The sequence below is a fragment of the Corvus brachyrhynchos genome, unplaced genomic scaffold, assembly GCF_000691975.1.
Source record: "Corvus brachyrhynchos isolate BGI_N302 unplaced genomic scaffold, ASM69197v1 scaffold167, whole genome shotgun sequence".
Lineage (NCBI taxonomy): Eukaryota > Metazoa > Chordata > Aves > Passeriformes > Corvidae > Corvus > Corvus brachyrhynchos.
The window spans coordinates 2,306,958-2,326,508 of record NW_008239547.1 but is presented as its reverse complement, the minus strand read 5'-3'; the positions used below and the strand labels follow the sequence as shown (position 1 = coordinate 2,326,508).

At 43.1% G+C, this 19,551-nt stretch overlaps 1 protein-coding gene across 15 annotated transcripts in view; it reads right to left on the bottom strand.

The window, feature by feature from the left end:
- Positions 1-495: 495 nt before the first annotated feature.
- Positions 496-19,551, bottom strand: part of KIAA1217 (KIAA1217 ortholog) — a 366,907-nt gene continuing 347,851 nt past the window's right edge. For 5 of the 15 annotated variants that reach the window (XM_017741424.1, XM_017741427.1, XM_017741431.1 and 2 more), the window contains 9 exons: positions 17,851-18,340; positions 16,868-17,048; positions 12,392-12,546; positions 11,636-11,782; positions 8,211-8,330; positions 5,207-5,284; positions 3,419-5,098; positions 2,840-2,962; positions 496-2,107 (listed from right to left, as the gene is read on the bottom strand). In XM_017741424.1, the coding sequence (XP_017596913.1) occupies positions 1,613-2,107; positions 2,840-2,962; positions 3,419-5,098; positions 5,207-5,284; positions 8,211-8,330; positions 11,636-11,782; positions 12,392-12,546; positions 16,868-17,048; positions 17,851-18,340 (3,469 nt within the window). In that variant the 3' untranslated portion in view covers positions 496-1,612. Of the gene's footprint in view, positions 2,963-3,418; positions 5,099-5,206; positions 5,285-8,210; positions 8,331-11,635; positions 11,783-12,391; positions 12,547-16,867; positions 17,049-17,850; positions 18,341-19,551 lie in introns of all 15 variants that reach the window. The other 10 variants (XM_017741429.1, XM_017741426.1, XM_017741428.1 and 7 more) reach the window with 6 other exon arrangements.

Below are 19,551 nucleotides of genomic sequence, written 5' to 3'. Positions count from 1 at the left end.
TGGCACTGAAGCTCCTGTGCTCTGCAGGCGCCTTGGCTGCCATGCCAGCAGAGGGGATGGCACTCGGCCTGACCCCGCTGGAGGCAGAATGTGTGTTGTGTTCCTGAGGTATGGCTCAATGTTTACATTCTCCAGCTGCATGTGATGCACCATCCAAGGGCAGCGCCTTGGAATGATGCTTCCAGGAAACTTCCCCTTTCACAAGGGGAAATAAAACAAGGAGTACTGCAAGATGGAAGGGATGATACCTCATTCAATCACTCAAAGGTTGGTTTTTTTTTTTTTGGCTTGCTGGTTTTCTAACTTGGACTTCCAGCAGTAAGTTTTTATCGACATAAATTTGAAAGACACCATTTTGAAATTAATAACTATGTATAACCTTAACCTGGGGAAAATTAAGTTAGGTTTTCTCCTAATGGCTTAACACCTTCAGGCAAACCAGCTGAACAGCCAGTTGAGACCATCCGAAAAGTTACTAGTGACAAAATACAAATATATAAGCATGCAGCCCTTTATTTTTGTAAAGATCTTTGCTTATCATAGTTCTGTATATTACATTATGGTGTTATACAAATAGATTTATTTACAAAACCATTAGCTATGCAAGTTTCTTGCTCTTCTCCTATTTAACTGATACCCATCTTTTTCAACCCTTCCCCATATATATTTTTAAGCATGCATAAAAATTAACTTTGGTGTGGTAAAACTACTCTATGTGCCCAGCCACATACAGTATTTATTTATTTATAGATATTTATAGATATGTACAAAAGTTTGCCAGTATACAGAACAGTACTGAAGTGTACATTTTAAAATCCACAATGCAATACATTAATGGGCTACCAGGTCTCAGTAAAATAAAACTGAAGGAAAAAGGGTGGATTTAGCTAAGAAAAAAAGTAATCAGCAACTATCTATATGTGTAAAACAATTTATTTTTTCCTTGGCTGGCAAATTCTTAAATATAATCTGAATGGCAGTGCAATAAGTTGAGTTGCCTCATACACACATAAGACCAGTCTTGTTCTGTTTCTTGTGCAGAGGTTTACTGTCCAGCATACTACTTTCAAATGTACATTACAATAGTATCAAAATGTTTTGGCAAAAAGATCTCGAAAGGAACCATGACATTTGTTGACAAAAATAGAAATCTGTAACAAAGCTAAATAACACCAAAATAAAAGAAAAATATTTTAGTTTCAGTTTTACAGTTGAATATAATCACACTTTAGTATATCTCTGTTCACTTCTAGACCCCATAATGAAAAATAGCTTTATACAAAACAACTTAGTAAATTTTTAACCATACAATTCCCCATGCTCAGTACACCACTGTGCACACACAATCAAGTTCACTCACACACCTTCACACTTTTTGTAAGAGGTGCTGCCTATAGAAAGAAAATGCTCTTTTATCATTGCAACAGCAACAGTTTTCCAAAAAGCTTCACTCTAATCTAGTGTAGTAATTCAGTATTTAGCACGTGATTAGTATTAAGCCTCCAGCAATACAGCAAAATGGTTACATTCCCTGGTTAAAATATTGGCTGCGGATTCTTTGAAAAGTGAACAAAAAGCCTTGGTGACCTGGCAGATGTGCTGTGCTTAGCCTTTAGGATGGCTCCTTGACCGTGGATGGGGCGGACTTGCCGGCATTCCCGTTCTGTGCCTTGTAGCTGTTGAAACTAGGGGTGTGGATTGTCCTGATGCTCTTCATACCTTGGTTCAGGGAAGGAGGGGAGAGAGAGGAGGGGGGAGAGGTAGAGGAGGAAGGAGGGGGTGGTCGGCCGTTCTGAGTCTGTAGTGAGAACGAGAGGTGGTGACCTTTCCCTGGGTAAGTGGGGCTCTGAAACTTGGAGGAGCCGTTAGAGACAGAGGGGATGAGGGAGGTAGAGTAAGTTATGCGACCTGTCTGAGGACTGAGAAGGGAGGAGGAAGGAATGGAGGTTTTAGTAGGTGGATTAAGAGGGTTAGAGCTGTCACCGCTAGAAGCAGGTGCTGAGCTGCTTTTCCCAGAAGTGGGAGAAAAGGCTGGGATCTTAGAAGCAGGTAGGGTAGGAGAAGTAGCCTTATAGTCCCCACCAGCTTTCTTAGCACTTCCATTAGCCTGCAAATAAAGATGTCAGGAGACAGTTTGTCAGAAAGCCAGTAACATGATAAACCAACAGGACCTGGGAAATCAGCCCTACAGAGAATCAGAACTAACAGTTCGAGGCCTGAGCTAAGTCCTGCAGCCATGAACTGGACCTGGTAGAAAACCCAAAGTGCCCAACGGAGAGTGCATAGAGAAAGAGCCAAGAGAGCTTTGTGAGAAGGCGACCTACGAGTTATAGACCAGGCACTACGTCGGCCATGCTGCGCGTTATTAACGTGTGAGAAACGTCCTGCCGAGGTTAATGTGCACCCACTGCCACCTACACCAACAGGTTAGTGTCCAGGGCTTCCTGTAAAGACTCTGAACTGAAGCATTCCCAGTTCTCCTAAGGAACCACCACATTTACCAAATGGAAAGTAAACAGGTAGTTGACATCTTAAAATTACAGCTGAATACCACAGTTAAAAAAAAAAAAAAAAAAAAAGGCCAAACCCAATAAACAAACAAATTAAAAAAAACCAACCCAAAAACCAACCAAACAAAAAAAGCAGCAGGTGTTTTATTGCAGACATGCATGCACAAGCATGGTGAAAAGATCAGTACTGTCATGCCCCCAGGATCCAGGACGTCCAGTTAGACCTCAGGCATCCGATATTTGGTATAATCTCAGTCAGTTACTGGAGTTTTTAAATAAACAAACAACATGAAATGTCCATCCAAACACCGGGTTTAGGGTAAAACTACCTGTCTGTATTGGCGTGGATCCTGCAGCTTGTGCTGTTTGCCTGATTTCTCCATGCTTCCTTGTCTAGTTTTTGAAGCCATGGGGACTGGCATCCGGCTTGTCTGGGAGGCAGCGCTGGAGCCCTGTGGAAACGAGTGGAGGGGCAGGGAGGGGAGACAAGAAGGCGTGGTCAGTGCTGGAGTGCTTGAAGAGAGGACTGCACACCATGCGCCAAAAAAAAGCCACAGTACTACATGCAGGGAAAGTTCAGGAGCTTCACACTGCAGGTGTTAATTTCCAGAATCAAATGGAGAAAACTGCTCAGCTACTGATCAGCCTGGATTTCATGTCAGTGACGCTTGTCATTTCACACAGCAGATTATTCTACCCAGCTCCCCTGCATTTGCCCATCACCAATCAGCAGCAAAGATTAAAAAAAAACCCAAAAACCAATGGTCTATTAGCTGTTAGACACCTTGTGGGGAGCCCAAACAAGCCACCTGAAAGGAAGCAAACAAATCACAAGACCCTCTTGTTTAATGGTGATTATTGCAGATTTTAGAAAGCAGCTGGAGGTTGGATTTCTTGGACTAAGGTACCTTACGTGAAGTGGCTGGGAGTGATGCAGGGGGCTCTACACCAGCAAGGCTCTCATCCAGCACTACATGCTCTCGGGATGGGGTCTCTGGTACTATCTGGGCAGAGAAGGGGACAGTGCTTCCCTCAGAGGTGTATGTGGTTTCAGGGATAGGTTTTGGACTCATTTCACTGATGGTGTTTTCCAGCTGCTTTATAGTCTGCTCAAGGCTGTCTAGCGTTCTGTATGTACTTTGTCGAATTTCATCAGTCCTAGACAGGGACACTGCAGCTCCAGAGGGTCCGTCTTGCTTCCCAGAAGGACTTTTATCACTCTCCTCAGGCTGAGACCTAGTGATTTCAAATCTCTTTGCTTCCTTGTGCTGCTTCAGGGTCCCATCTTCCTCCTCTTCTTCATAGACCACAACCTGCAAAGTCTTCTTCCCAGTCTTGGTTCCTGTCCGTATCGCCTGTGTCAGAGCAGCCAACTGCTTTTTAGGGAATTTAAACTTAAATTTTTTCTTAGAATCCTGCCTGCTTCCCAACTGATCAGCAGAGTCTGAGTTTGCTTCTGTGTTCAGCCCATAGATCTGACGGTATTTGTTAAAATTTGTCTTTGTGCTTTCCTCCTCTGCAGGAGGTCTGCTTTCTACAGAGTCAGACTGAAGGCTAAATAGGTATGGCCTCTGGGGACCATGAGCTGCTGAATGCTCTGTGGTTGCTTTTCTGTCATTAGCTACTGGGGACTCTTCCTTCTGCCTCTCAGAGACTTCACGTGCTTCATGTTCGTCCTCCTCCTCTTCTTCTATCTTTTCATCTGTCATCATTTTTTCCAACTCCTCATCACATTCCTCAAAAATTGTAGAAAGCCGTTTGTACGCTGACCTAATATCCATCGGTTCATCAAAAATGATGATGACAGGTTTTTTGTCCAGACACACCACTGGCTCTTCGCTGTCTGTGTTCTCAGGGATGCCCTTCTCTGATGCCCCATCCTTCCTCGCGTCAATGTTGACTGTTTGCACATCTCCTCCCTTCTGGCTGACTATGTCATGAACTTCCCCACTTGAGAGCACCTGGACAGCTGTTTTAGTAATCATGAAGGCAATGTTTTCTGTGGGTAGGTTATCTTCACTTGGAGAGCTGGCTGGAGAGTCTGTGTCTTCAATGCTGCTCACACTGTTTGCTCTGGACACTTTGGGTCTCAGCACAACCTGATTGTAGTTGACTGCAGAGACTTCTTGCTCCTGCAAGGAAGGTTGAGGCCCTGCAGCCTCCTGCGTGTGCCTCAGGACAGGGGCAACGCTGCTGATGGGGATGTGCTTGCCCGTGCTCTGCAAGGCTTCACCCTGCAGAACGTCCTGGTGAGCATCTCTTGACAGTCTGTAGTTTGGCTTTTGTTTTCCAGTCTCAACAGCTGGAAAATGTGATCCTAAGATATCTTGAGCCCCTCTTCGTTTGTCCTCCTCTGGCAAACTGACACCAGACAGGTTTGTGCTCATATTCTGAAGGTTTTTGTTAGAATAGTCTGTACTGTCTACAAACAAACCCTTGCTAAATGTAGGACTGTCATTCATTGAAAAGCCAATTTTACTGTCAGATGTACTGGATGAATCAGAACCCAATTCTTCTTCAGTTCTCCCTTCCCTCTTCTCTTTAGGATGGTCACTATCTGTGGGAGATCCTGTTGTAGCCCCATACACCTAAGGGGGAAAGTTGGATTACTTAAGTTATTCAGGGCTTTTACCTTTACAGGACTTTTTTTTCCCCCAAGATTAATCTCAGGGGAAGTGCAGACCTCATGAACTCACCACTCCATTTACTGCTGCAGAGACATGTCTCAAGTTGTCATCTGATTCCTGTCTTTCTTCGGGGCAAAATTCCAAATTCTGGCAGAACAGTGCATGATGTTACTGCTTTGTGCTATGCATTAGGTCAGGATGGGATGTTACCTTGCTTTAACAAGGCCTCCAGAATATGCAAAAGCACATTAATTACCTTATTTCCAACACAGTGCTCCTTGACCTGTTCACCTTCCAGCTAAAAAACCCCCCATGTTTTTATAAGATTGAAGTTGAAAGTGTCACACTATCTGGTCACATTCTGCTGGGACACATCAGAGGGAGGCTGACGTGGAAGGGCTGACAGCAGGGCACTGCGGCTTGCTGGCTCCCCAGAGAGCCAAACGCGAGAGCCTGGCTCGCCTTCAAAGGAAGTTTTATATCAGTAAAAGCTGATTTTCAAGTTACATTTTGCTTCTTCTAATGTTGCTCACACCTGAGCAGTGCTGCTCCATGACAATTAGTATCATTACAGTCTGAGCACTTCTAAATCGTTGCTTCGGCTTAGAAGTATTCCATCAGAATTACCAGTGGCACTCTGTGGTGCCTGTGGAAGTGCAGAATGAAACACTGAGCTACATTCACTTATAGCAGAAATGCCAAACACCAAACAGAAAAGTCATCCACTGGCTCAAAAGAGTATGTATATTCCCAGCAACAAAACTTTAGGGGGACTTTTTTCTTTATTTGCAAGTGAGAACCCGTGGAAATGCTGTTTCATAACACCACGCTTTTCTCTGGGGCTTGGTTTAAGTTCTTGTGACAACTTAGGAGAAACACCAATCATCAGGGTGAAGGACTGATCTGAGGAGACACCATGACTATGAATGAGTAAGAGAGAAATCTACAGTCAAAAAACAGCTCACCAAGAAGGAAAGTAATTTGGCCTCGAGTGCCCAAAGGCAGTGAACCAAAAGCAGTAATACTGACATTGCTTGCTTGAAACTAGAAGCTGACTCCTAATACACCAGAAGGACAGATTATACTTATGTGAGCATCAAGATGTGCAGAACATTCAGGAGCATTGCTCTCCCACCTGAGATGGATGAGTGACGGTGCAGAAATCCCCAGGTTGGCTGTGCATGCACACCCATACATACAGATCACCAGGTACAGTTTCTACACCTTATGTGATGTTTTCTTATGTACAGTTGGAGGATTTTACACAGAAGAACTTTACTCACAATCAAAGTCACTCACACACCAGAATCACAGTTCACCTCCACAAAGGCTTGTTCAGCAGTCACAAGGCTGAGCAGCTGCTCTGTGGATACCCTGACATCCCTCATATTTCTAAATGAGGAAGAGCTGTCATGCAAACCAGCAGAGCAGCAAGGCCTTGGTGGGCAGGCTGACACTGTCTGCACCTGGTGCTGAGGGGCACTGTGGGAACCAAACACCAGGGCTTGTGATCCCCCCAGGCCCCGACTTGCCCAGTGCTCAGTGCCTCCCAGTCCCATGACATATCAGACTCCCCAAAATTAGGCCAAGCCACTTAATGGCACTCGTTGCCTCTGGATATGCTGACTGCATATCTTTTCCTAGCGAGTTCCACTTCTAGTTCCAAGCACCAGTGCAACACTTCATGGTGTCCTTGTACAATATATCTCATTTTAGGAACTGCTGCTTTTCTACTAAAAAAATAAAACCACAACAAAACTCATTTCCTCAACGATTTTATCATGACCATAATGTTCCATATTTAAAGCCAATAAACACTGTCATGTCAGATTACAAAAACAGATCTCATTAACCTTAATTTCCTGGACTCTGTGCTATTCAAATAAATACCAGTTTATGTCAATTACTTGGCAGGACCTTTCAAAGAAATGTTTGTGCTACAGGATGTGCAGTGTCCTGAGTGATGACCCAGGATTTTATATAACAATATGATCTTCTCATTCTGACAACAGTAGTAATGAGGATGAATTCACACTTTTTTTTCCTCTGTAACACTGTCATACATTCCACAACAAAACAGTTTTTCCTTTTTCCCTCATTCCCATGGGCCTGTACCCTCACCCAGGCAGCTGTTTGAAGCCTTAGACCAGAACCTCTGTTTGGGCAGCTCCAACACAAGTCCTTGAGTGCAATGCCCTGAGCTGGCAGCATTTGCATACACACACAAAATGCATGAGAAGGTTGAACTGCTCTGCTGAAGAGCTGTGTTTCCTTCCCCACCATACCCACCTTCATTGCAAACTGGCATTTGGCTGTCAAGTTGTCATGCTCACTCAACACCCTAACCCCAGCACTGATGCAACTCATTATTCTTAAACGTAAAATAGAGGTCTGCAAGGGTAGAAATACTTATCCTTTTCTTGTCCTGCACGTTGGCTGCCTGCTAAGTCCAATCAACTCCATTGGCAACTCCAGTCCATGTGCAGCTGTGAAATTTACCCCAGCCCGGCTACAGCCCCAGACACACAGCACCTCTTCTCAGTCCCACAACTGAATTTTGGGCATTAACTTTCAGCATAAGGGAAAATTCCCCTGTCCACTTTGTCATCCAATACACTGAATGGGATTTCTGAATATCGAACTATTTCTGGGACCCACAAATGAAACAAAATAAAGCACATATTCTCTAAATTGGCTCTAGAGACTGAGAGGAACCATTAATTCCCCTCAAGCTTAGGAGAGATGCTTCACCATCCATCGCCAGAACAGCAGGGAAAGGATGTTCCAAGTAGTATGAGCATCTCTGACAGAAACTGATGGATCCTGTTTGGATTTCACAGAATCCTAGAACTTCATGCAACCATTGTGTAATTGCTAACGAGACACATAATATAGTTTAATACAGAGTTCCATATGAGTGTTTCTGGGCCATACGGAGATGAAAGGAAGGAAACCGCTGGGCAGTGCTGGGTGGGGGTTAAAAAGAACAGGATGCAAGATATAAAAGATTAGTTTTGAAGGAAAGAAGGTTATGCCAAGACAGGGTGGCTTGTCTACAATTGCCACTTGTTACCTTCTTTTCCTTGTGATGCATTAAAGTCCCAGGCCTTATGTCTTTTACATGTGTGTCATTTCTGGATTGTTCAGCATGACTGTTTGAGTTTACATCCATAAAAGAGCACTTCTGGAAAGCCTAGGAAATAAATACTGCAGGTTATCAGGAGACCAAGACTTTTGCACAGAAATATCTGGAGATGACCAACTACAAAGAGAGCACTTGTTTTTAACAGTCACAGCTCAACAATGTTATCTACAAGCTTGTGAGATAGAGATTTTAGACTATGAGATTAAGAGAACCAGGGCATCCCCTTCAGCCTGTCAAGACTAACATCATGCTGACCTCAGTGCTCCCTGTAAAGAGGACAAGCTTGGTTTCTGAATTTGCAGATGATGAAGGCACACAGAGGTGCTACAGACTATTCAAACTCAAGTAGAAAGCACATGATGAGCTTAGGGCTTGTGACAGCACCTATTTCCTTGTGGCTGATAATCATGCAAGAGTTACATAACTCCACTTCTCCCACACAAACTGTTATTAAAACTTTGAACCTGGAGATGTGCCTTTGTCACAGTCTATGATAATGAGCCATAAGTTGGCTGTCTCAACCTATGGGTTTGTGGACACTGACGTTGCACCATGTGTCCCCCAGGGCATGGCCCAGACTTTTCAGCCATTTCTTTTGCTATCCTCCTTTTATTTCCTTTGAGTTTCTCTATCCAACTGGCTCCCAGATCCAGAGGAGAAAACTATCCCTGCCACTATCACTGTGCAGTGCAGGCAGCGAATGTGCCTCACCAGAATTTCCATACGCCTCTACTGGCACATGGCCTGCCTACAGTGAGATGTACAGGGAGGACACAGCAAAAAGGGGGGAGTGCTCACAGGAGTCAGACACACCCTGACATGCAGTAAGATTATATTTTTATACCATGTGTTAGGGAAATTATTTGACTCCTGGTAAGTCATGAAATTATTAGCCCTGATTGCAGATTAGAATCAGGCCTGCCCTTTAAATGCTGTATTCTTCATATGTACTGCATGTTTATGCAAAATCAGAAAAGTAAGAGTAACAAAAAAAAAACCAGTGCAGAAAATCAGAGTTTCTTCTGGTTTTCCATTACATCATATTTGTATGTGCTAATAGACCAGAATACCTAAGATGACATGAAACTAATAGAAAAAATAGTCTTGCTCCTCACAATACAGGATAGGGATTTTTCCCCAACGTACCCATTTGTGAGACCAGTGATGTGGATTTGAGTTAAGCATCCTCAAAGTCCTTCAGGCTTAAGTGTCAAAAAAGCTATTTCCCTTTCTTATTTTTTTTATCACCCGTGCTCTGAAATATCTGTAACAGTCTCCAAATAGTTTGTGCTACAGCCACTGATTATTATGATGCCTTTTTCTGCTGCATTAAAAATCTTCACATTGTACTCAAGTTTCTTCTGAAAAGCTTCATATTCTTAACAGCCTTTTCAAATGGGAGACACATGGATACTTAGTCATGGATGCAGCAGCACAGTGTGGATCTCACTGATCCTGTACACAGAGATAAAAACACGCCACATTCACACATATACACCCAAAACAGACACAATTTTGTGGCAACAGCACTGACCTGGGAGCTCCTGTCAACTTGTTACTGCAACTCCTGTTTCTTTCCAAGACATGCAGTTGTGGCCTGGCCTATATGTTGTTGTTCTTCATGGGGACTTTTTAGTTCAGCAAAGCTTTATGACCATTAAGTGACTGCTATCATGTCTCTGCTTTCATACTCCACTGATCTGAATTAAGATGATTTACACAGTAAGGATTTTAAACATATTTCCAGGTTCTTGATGAAAATACAGAGAGACACTGGGCCTGCTGCTGTTCCCTATGAGACCTGTCTATAAACACCTGCGTCAAGGTCAGTGATTTCAAAATCAGACAGCTCTCAATTATGCTGTGATAGGGGGTCTTTTGGTATACTTGGAGGTGCCAGATTTTTATGAGAATGTTGTGTGATGTTTGATCAAATGCCTTTCTAGAATGTCTATAGGTATACAGTTCATTTCAAGCAGTCAAACCTATTACTTGATCAAAGAGTGTTGTTTGCTTTGATAGCTCTCTGTTCCATCACATGGTGCTCACTGGCATAACTGTTTATGTCTGTCCTTTAGTTATTCAATGACTGAATCTCATATCTCATTTTCCATCTTTCTTCCTATGACTGATATCAAACTAATGAGCCTGTAGTTCTTAGATGAGGCAATTTGCCCTTTCTAAAACATGGTACTCTGTTAAACTTCTAAAATATACCTGGTATTTGGTATTGGTTTAAAATTAGTACTGCTAGCCCCCAAAACTAGCATTTTAACACCCATTCCCTGTTGAGTAACCATGCCTATTTCTCCTCCTTAGCTTCTCTCAGCCTCCCTTTCCGTATCTTCACCTCCACTTCACTGTCACCAGCTGCAAGGCAGAGGGTTGCTTTCCTAGAGACAGAGATGTCATGACAGCTTCCATGTCCCCAGCTCTCCTGTCCCGCTGGTCATCAGCACACGGAGGGGGGATAAGGGTAAACTGCTGCTCTCTCCTGCAAACCAGCACTGGTGGGTGAGAGCTGAGGGAAGGGGCAGGGTGCACCCATATCAGACAGAACAGTTACTGCTCAGTGCCCATGTTTCCCATGCTCCAAATGCTCCCTGTGCAGCACCAAGCCCACCTGCTGGCAGGTGGACAGCAGGGATCATCTCGTGTTGCAACAGTGCTCCAAAACACCAGAAGTTACAGCCAGTAAGGCTGATCCACACCTCCTTTTCTCATGTGGGCATGGAAGAGGACAGACGGTGCCCCTGGGAAGCTGGAACTCACTGATGGTAGCTAGAATAGTTGGCATTTACTGCAGCATTTTCATCACCAAAGTGAACTGTCCTATGTGATGTCAAGTGAAGGACCAGCAAGAGAGCCCTTTTCTGTGCCACCGGCAGAGTGAGGTACCAGTTGCACCACAGGGATCAGGTAATGTGCTGATGTTCAAACACTGTGGGAAACTTTGGACCATAGCACAGCGCACCAGGAGCAGACCCAGTTACTCTCTGCTCCCACCAAAGTTAGCACAGATGATGGGCTCTCAGCACCTTGCCAGTCTGGTACTAGGTGAGCAACACTAAGCCAGGGACAAACACATTGAATGCACACCAACATTTAACTTGTCCCATCTGCTTGTGCAGGCTTCTCCAGTGGCAGCTACTGTGTTCTTGACCACTCAGCTCCAGACCTCTCAGAACAAAATTTGGGAGTACTTCCAAAAAGCGTACCACTCAGTGCAACACAGTGGTACCAGGTGAGGCTAGCAGACCTACTTTCCTTCATGTTCTGAGCTGGAAATTGCACTGAGGCCATAGAAGTGATGCTGGGCATAGGTGTCCTCATGTGCAACCCTAAAGGCATACCTGTAATTCTGCCATTATTTTATCTCCTTCCTCTTCCTCTTCATCTTTTGCAGCTGGTGCTACAGCGTGCCCTGTGCTCCGAGACAATGCCTGATCCTCTTTAGGGGCTTTGGATTGTGCTATTTGCCCAGCATCTTCACTGCATTCCTACAAGGGGACGAGAAAGCACAGACAGATAACACAATTGAACCCTCCTGATGCAAAGTAAACACCAAAAATTCAACACTACTGCAACTCCCCTCTCGCAAGGTCCCTCTTCCTGCTACTTCATCAGTTCAAAAGGCAACCAATATTGCTAATGTGATTATATGTTCACAGATTAAAAAGCTTCCTAAATTGGACTTCCCTCCACTTCCTTCCCCAGAACAGATGGGGAAAACAAGCCCAAAGAAACTAATTTGCAACATTTCTGTAAAAACACCCTCAAATCTGACCTGATCTTCCCCATCTGTTTAAGGCATGCTCCTCTTTTTTTTTGATTTTTAATCTTCTTAACACTCTAAATGAAAGCAGACTGTGGCTTGCCTGTTGCATTGCTAGGAGATAAGAGCAGCAAGACTCCTGTAAACAGAACTGAACAAATCTGACTTGTTCATTTGGCCTAACAGAAGTGCATCCTGGTAAGCAGTTTCAGTAGCTTTCCAACACATAGCTCTGCCTCAACTTATTTTGTGGTTTATAGACCCAAGCCTGTGTCTTGTCTCTTTGCCAACCTCTCATCAGGAGTCTGAGTGCCTAGAGTATGAATCATCGAACCTTGACAGCAGCAGCCTCTTTTCTGGCTGTATAGATGACCTCTCCTGATCTCGTTGTGGTCAGTCCTGACCCTGGCAGGTAACTGCGCCGTGGAGGTGGAGGAGGTGGAGACTTGGTCAGCTTGTCATTATCCTGTTCTGCATCAGGAGCTTCTTCTGCAGGTAAGTAGAGCAGCACAAAGTAAGCATAGGTAAGGAGAGGAAAACAGTGTTTGCACACCTGCCTCAACTGGAAAGGAAAAAAATGTCTTAAAAGGTCCTGTTGCTGAATATATGAACAGAAACACATTTGGTACTCAAGTGTAACTACCTCTAACGAAAGCAAATAGCACTGCACTTGCACAGAGAAACCAGGTCACTTCACCCAGAAATTTTCAGCAAAACTCCTGTCCTCCAGGCCACTGTAGCTGAGTCTCAGCCATCAGGTGTACGAATGGGATAGCAGAGCACACATGTGTAAAGAAGCAGGTAAGATGCAAATTCTGGGTACCCAGCTACAAACAGTGCCCCTCAGGCTCCTTTGAAAGCAAGGCCACTGACACGGATGCAAGTGAGACACCAGCCTGGAGGCTTCTCACTGTTCTCAGCAATTCTGAAGCAACCAGCACACATTTCTGCTCTGCCTGGGAGGTGCTGCTGGCAAGGTGCAAGGAGCTGGAGTTCTGTCCATCTCACAGCTGAACACAACTAGCTAACATTCCAGGAATACACAGTTTTGCCTTTGAATTATCATATAAGAGCCCTATATTTCACTAACTCAAGAAGATTCAAATACCAAATGCAAAGGCTGACCAGAATCAGCCCTTGCTTTCTGAGGAGAGTCTTCCTAGAGAAGACCAGTTTCTCAAACTGGCATTGCCCCAAGGATGCTTTCCCACCAGCTGCCACTTCCTCCTCCCCATTGTCCCTGGACAGCATTACTTCTGGAAGTAGCATTGCCCTGCTCATGACCTGGCCCTGTGTGTTTCTGGTTAAAGGCTAAGCATCATAAATATGGCAACAGCCACTATTTTCACACTGCTGTTTACAGTGTTTGTTTTCAAGAGCAAAAGAACGACCTTTCTGCAGCTACTCACTGTTACATAAACAGCTGGAATAAATATAATCCAGAAAGATAAAACATTCTGCTTTTGGGATTACTCAGCTGTTTAGGGCTAAGTGTTCCCTCTGGGAAAATTACTGCATAACTGCCCACTCCTGGGGCTCTGTCAGGCTCCTCCAATGCTCCAGCTGGCCCTGGGCACTGGATGGAGCCCTTGTCTAACCCGGGCTCATCCTTGTTTCCTTCTTAGCTCAAATGTTCTTTGAAACTGCTTAAGCTTAAAGAAATATTCACTTGTATTATCTCCCTCCCTGGTTATCTGGCACTCATTTGCAGGACTGCAAGAAGAGTGAATTTCCAGATGCACTTGACATTAGACCTCTTCTTTGGTCAATACACACCACTCAGTTTTTAATTACATCAGATGTACTTCTGCTGTAAAATCAGAGTAATTCTCCAAGATGGTGTTTAGCAGACTATGATGTAGGGCCTTTGTAAATCCCTACTCCTTTTAATAGGCACAACCTATTACCCTCAAACTGGTGACTCTGACTCTGACTACAAGAATTCCAAGTTTTTCTCCCACTTAATGAGAGCAAGGTTGAATGAGAGACATGGAAGGCACAAAGAAAACATGATTCCTACCATCTCATTCACATCTCTGAGATATTCATCCATCTCCATCTTCAAAATGGGAGATAAAAAGGAGGAACACAGGCAAGAAATATTGTCACTGAGTGTGCAAGGTGCACTGGTTATCGAAGGCTAATCCCTCTGGCATTCCTTAGCTGGAGTCATTAAGGAGAGGTTGTGATGGAGTTTGCTCATGGTCAGTGCAGTGACTTTAGGCTAGTCATAAAACTTCGAAGCTGGATTTCTATTTTATTTACTAAACAATTATATTTTCCCAATATAAATGGGAAGGAAAAAAAAACTTTGGAAGAAAAAAAATGTGGGGAAGATCTTAATCTATTATTTTTTTCCTTCTGGCATATTTAGAGAGGGAGGAGTAAATAAGCAAGTTTAACTCACTAAGCCTGAGACTTCCCATGAACAAACCCTACACATTATGGAACCTTCTTTGGTGCCAAAGGGCTCAGCACTTCTGTGAACAAAATGTGAGTTGTTTGTCACCAGCTGTTTGACTAAACTGCAGCATTTTTCAACAGGCAGGTGGACTGGAATTAATTGCTCCCACCATACAGACTTCTACTTGTACCAAAATAAATCCAAAAGGTTTCAAAATTAGAATGCCTGCCTTGAGGCAGTCTCTGCAGTCAGATAAACTCTTTTTAATGGAAGCTACTGATCACTCATCACTTGCAAAAATCAGGGCATTCTCACATATGAAGGCACAAAGAGAGATGAAGGAGACCAATTTCTAAAGTACATGCTAGAAACAATCCCCAAATTTTTCACTGAACAATCTTGATACAAATATGAGTTAGAGTCAAAACATTGAAGAAATATTTACAGAGTCATCTGAAAGACAGTATAAAGTGTGTAATTTTATTTTGCTTTGTGGTTTGCAGAGAAATAAAAATAGTTTCTTCACTGGGAGAGGTTCTTTGTGGAGAATGGATGAGACAACACAATCTGGCAACATGGCCTATCTGGGGACTGCAGATGAGCCAACAGAGGGCTCTGCTAATTTATGGCCAAATTTTTAAATGAATTCTATTGGTAGATAGGTGGTCTGTCTTTTCTTATGTTGCTCAATTTTCAAGTCTACAGCAGACTGGTACTGAACTTTTCATCCTCAGTCATAAAAGAGCTGAGTGGTACGTGAGATATTTAATTAGATATTGAGGAAAAGTTCTGCTGTTCCTGTATTTATGTTACTATTGCAGGATTCATTATGCACAACAGAAGGCAAATGTCTCAATCTCATCAAATTTATTCTTAAATCTGCTGGTTGCACACTGTGCAAAATTGTATTCTAGAAGTGGATTAGTTAACTAGGCGACTTACAAAACTTCTCAGTTACTGTTCTGTGCACTTTTTAAGATGTCACAGCTCACTGCACCCATATGGTACTTATTTTCACTGGCTTCTGCTATTTATGCCACACATTATACAAGCTAATTGTGTTGATAGCCAGTAATCTCACTGAACGGTGCCAGAATTCTAAAATTATTTTATGAGGTTCAACAGAATTTATTTTCAACATGTATGTTGCAAAACATCCAAGAAGGCAAAACTTGGCAGTGTCAAAGGTACACCCAGAACAAAATGCTGGATCTGAAAACATTCCTCCCAATTTTTATATGAATTTGTCTACACAACCCCTAGGGCATTATTTTTCAGCTTTTTACCACGTTGGCATGCCAACACCTTGAGTGCAGCATGCAGCTCTGACCTCCACAGCTCCAGAAGGACACAGTGGAGTTAAACAAGGGTAACTGAATCTAGCCTGGGGACGGAGCAGCTGGCCTGCATGAAGGGACCAGAAAGGCTGCAAGTTCACAGTTTGAAGTCTGTGGGGCAGGCTGAGAGCTCCAGGATATTATAAAGGTTTATCTGCTGCCTTCATGATTTTATAAAGGAAATGAAGAGCTGTTTGCCAAATGGCAGAATATTAGAACTATGGGGAACTCAGTGAAGCTGGTATGGTATCAGTTTAAAAGAGATGAAGGAAAGGTCCTTCACAAGATGGGAGCTTGCTGCCACAGCAAGGGGATGCAAATTGTATAAGCCAAGTAAAGAGGAAATACTGGATAAAAGTTCCATAATGGATACGGAAAGGAGATCGGGATATTCCCTTTAAAATCATGGGGAGGGGGGCTGGAAGACTACCAGCAGACTGCAGGAGGCAGCCAGGTTCTGTGCTCCCCACACACAGTGTCTCCAATTGCCTGCCAGAGACTGAGCCAGATGGACTCCTGCCTATGTAGCTGGGCAAGAATCCTACAGCTGATTCATGTTTGGCTAATGGGATAAATCCAAGGTTTGGCTGAGTCATCTTCTTTGCTCCTTGAATTTTGCATAAATTCAGACATGGATTTGTATGTTAAATTGTGAAAGAAATAGGACTGGAAGGACATCTTGCCATCTTGCTACCACAAAGTAGCTCTACCTATGTAATTCCCGGTTAGTGCTAGTCTAAGCCATTCTGTCCAGTAATGGGGATGGTTGCATCCTCCTCATTGCCTCATGTAGCTTCAGTGCTTCGCTTTCCTTATCTTTCTGAGGTTTTTTCCTAATGCCTAACCTGGATCTTACTGCTTGCAATTGCCAGCTTTTACTGCTGTTCTATCCACACACAGCAAGTTATTCTTGCTTTTTAAAACAGATTTTTGTGTATTCAGAGATTGTTTTGTCCTTCCTCATGATCATAGAAATCTATAAACTGAAAACATTCTAGAAATTAGGAAAAATAACCTCTCCTTTCCAGACATGCAATTCTTTAGCACCATTTACTCTCGCAAACCTTACCTGAGACTTCTAGTTTTTCTGCTGCATCCCCTTTAGGCAGGACTGCTGGCTGGGGAGGCATCTCCAGGTTAGGAATTGACTTCATTATATTGGCCTGGGCCTCTTCCAAGAGCTTTTCAAATTCCTTTCCATTATAGTGATCAAGGTTTTGTCTTTTCTCTTCCCACTTCTTTTCAGCTTTCTAGACAAAACCAGTAAAGCATCTATTTATTTTTCTGATTTCCATTGTGATCACTCGCTTAGAAATAAAATCCATCTGTAAACATTATAGGTCAGTATGGATAGATTCTTTCAGTTCTAGTCAGCAGCTAAAGGAAATACCTGAACAGTAACTGCACACTGTTCTGACTTGTATTGTGCTAGATTTGGCACAAACACATGGCAGACTGACAGTGGCCACTGCTCACTAAAGGAACAAAGGCAAAATTTAAATCTGGGTCTCTGCCTTAGTACTATATCACATTGGTGATTAAAGTGCCTGTCTGTAATAGGACACAGCAGTTCACCTGTGGGTTTTCTCAATATCTCTGTGTGAAACCACTGGAGCTTCACACTCTTTTTATAAGGGATATGGAGATTTAAAAAGTGAATGAAATCCACTGATGCAAGTGTTGCCAGAGAATTATATGCTGTTGGTCAAAAATAAGATATTTTAAAATTTCTAAAATAGAATTCTGATTTTTTTTTCAATAAAGATAATTTTAAAAGCACAGTTACTAATTTTGGTTACGTGTAATTTTTCCATTGCATTTAAAATCATAGAATAGTTTGGGTTGTAAGGGACCTTTAGAGGTCATCTAATCCAACCCTTCTGCAATGAGCAGGGACAAAATCAGAGGGTATCTTCAGAAGTACAGTGTAATTAGGGGTTAAGCACATAAATCCCCATAATGCATTTGGAAAGTCCCACCTGCAGCCTCAAGAGTGAGGCTGGGAGCTCAGACCCAAAGAGAGGACAGCTGGTTGAGTAGAATACACCGTACCTCAATTGATACAGCTCGATTTCTGGTACTTGCACTGTGAATTTCCTCAATGAAAAGGCTTTGCATGGTGGTGCCATTGATAGAGACCTGTGGTGCTGGTGTGGCCTGTGTGGACTGGGATCCTGCTGTGGGCTCTGGTGGGGTGGCTGTGGGGTGACCAGCTGCCGGCACACCTTCGCTGTGACTGCCTGCAGTGGGTGAGCCCTGGGCATGGTTGACCAGGGCTGAGGAGTGCTGAGACTGATGGATGACAACAGGCGAGCTCTGCACGTGATGGACAGTCATTGTGGAGAAGGGGATGACTTCTGACTTGACTGATGACACCTGGGACTCGGATGGGATTGCTGTGAGGTTTTGCTGTGCATGTCCCTGGGTGGGCTTGCGCTCCTCTTGGTTTTTCAGAGTGTCAGCTGCAGTGGACTTTTCTGTAGCAGAGTATTGCACGGCTTGGGATGGATCCACACCCCTCAGCAGACCTTCTGTAACATGCCTGCCCAGTCAAATTGAACACAACAGCACATGGTTAGCACACAGGCCAGTCGTGAGCAATACATAACAATAAACTCTTGCAAAGAAAAAGCACCTACATCAAAACAATCAAAATGGTGGGTTTTTATTTCATGATGCTCTCAGCTGTATGATTTTATAGCTTTCTCTCAGTCAGGGGCTCAGAATTTTAAAGACGCTACTTTAATTTCTAAAGTGTTTACAAACCTTCAGTGATGTGCTGGCAGTTTCTGACCAAACCACGAGTTACAGTGGGTTGATTTAAGAGCAAGAATGGAAATCAGTTGATTAAACTGTATACAATGTATCTAGCTAAACAAGATATTCCTGGACTATAAGCACAGAAAAGTGAAGCTACATATAATGAGAGGTAGCAGTCTGGCACATTGTCAAAACAGAGCCTTCAAATGAAGGTTCTGTCTCAAATGATACTTCACAAAGATCTTTTCTGTCAAGAGTGTGGGCTAGGATGAGCTGAGGATGTAAAGAAGCAACTATTTCTGGCAGCTAGCTGTGAAATGTCTGAGCTTCTGAGTGTTGTAAGCCATCAAATGCCATCAGTTTTCCCATTATTGAAACAGACTTTATGAGGCTCAATATGCAATTTTGCTGCAAAAAATGACTTTTGGTAAAACTCTGGTATGCATAGCTTATTGTTCTATTTTTCTTTGCATGACAGGAAATAACTGTAGTAATTTTTAAGAGAAGGAACTAATGTGAAAGGATATAGATGTTTGTCTGCATGGAAAAATAAGTGATGGCTCTTAGAAAACCTGTTACATAAACCATTTTATCCATCTGCCAGTACTGCCAAATCCATTTTACATATGATCCAGGATATATTGAAACACTAGCCGCCCTACATTCCTTAGAATAATGGTAGTGACAATAGGTCATGATTTACATTTTCTTGTAATTGAACTAAAATTGAGACCACCACCACTGACAGTTTTGACCAGGAATTAAATCCAATGCCCACTGAGTTATATAAATCAGCAATAATTTGCTGCTCGTATATTCTGACAATATATTCTGACATAGCTAAACACTGGCACTTAGTGGACATAAGTTTTATCTAATATTTCACCTTTCTCTAATGCATCTTCCTTGCAAAGAAGAGAAAAAGAATTGGCATTAATTCAGAAGTGTATTCTTTCAGGAAAGTTTAGGATACCTTTATCCACTTAGACTCTT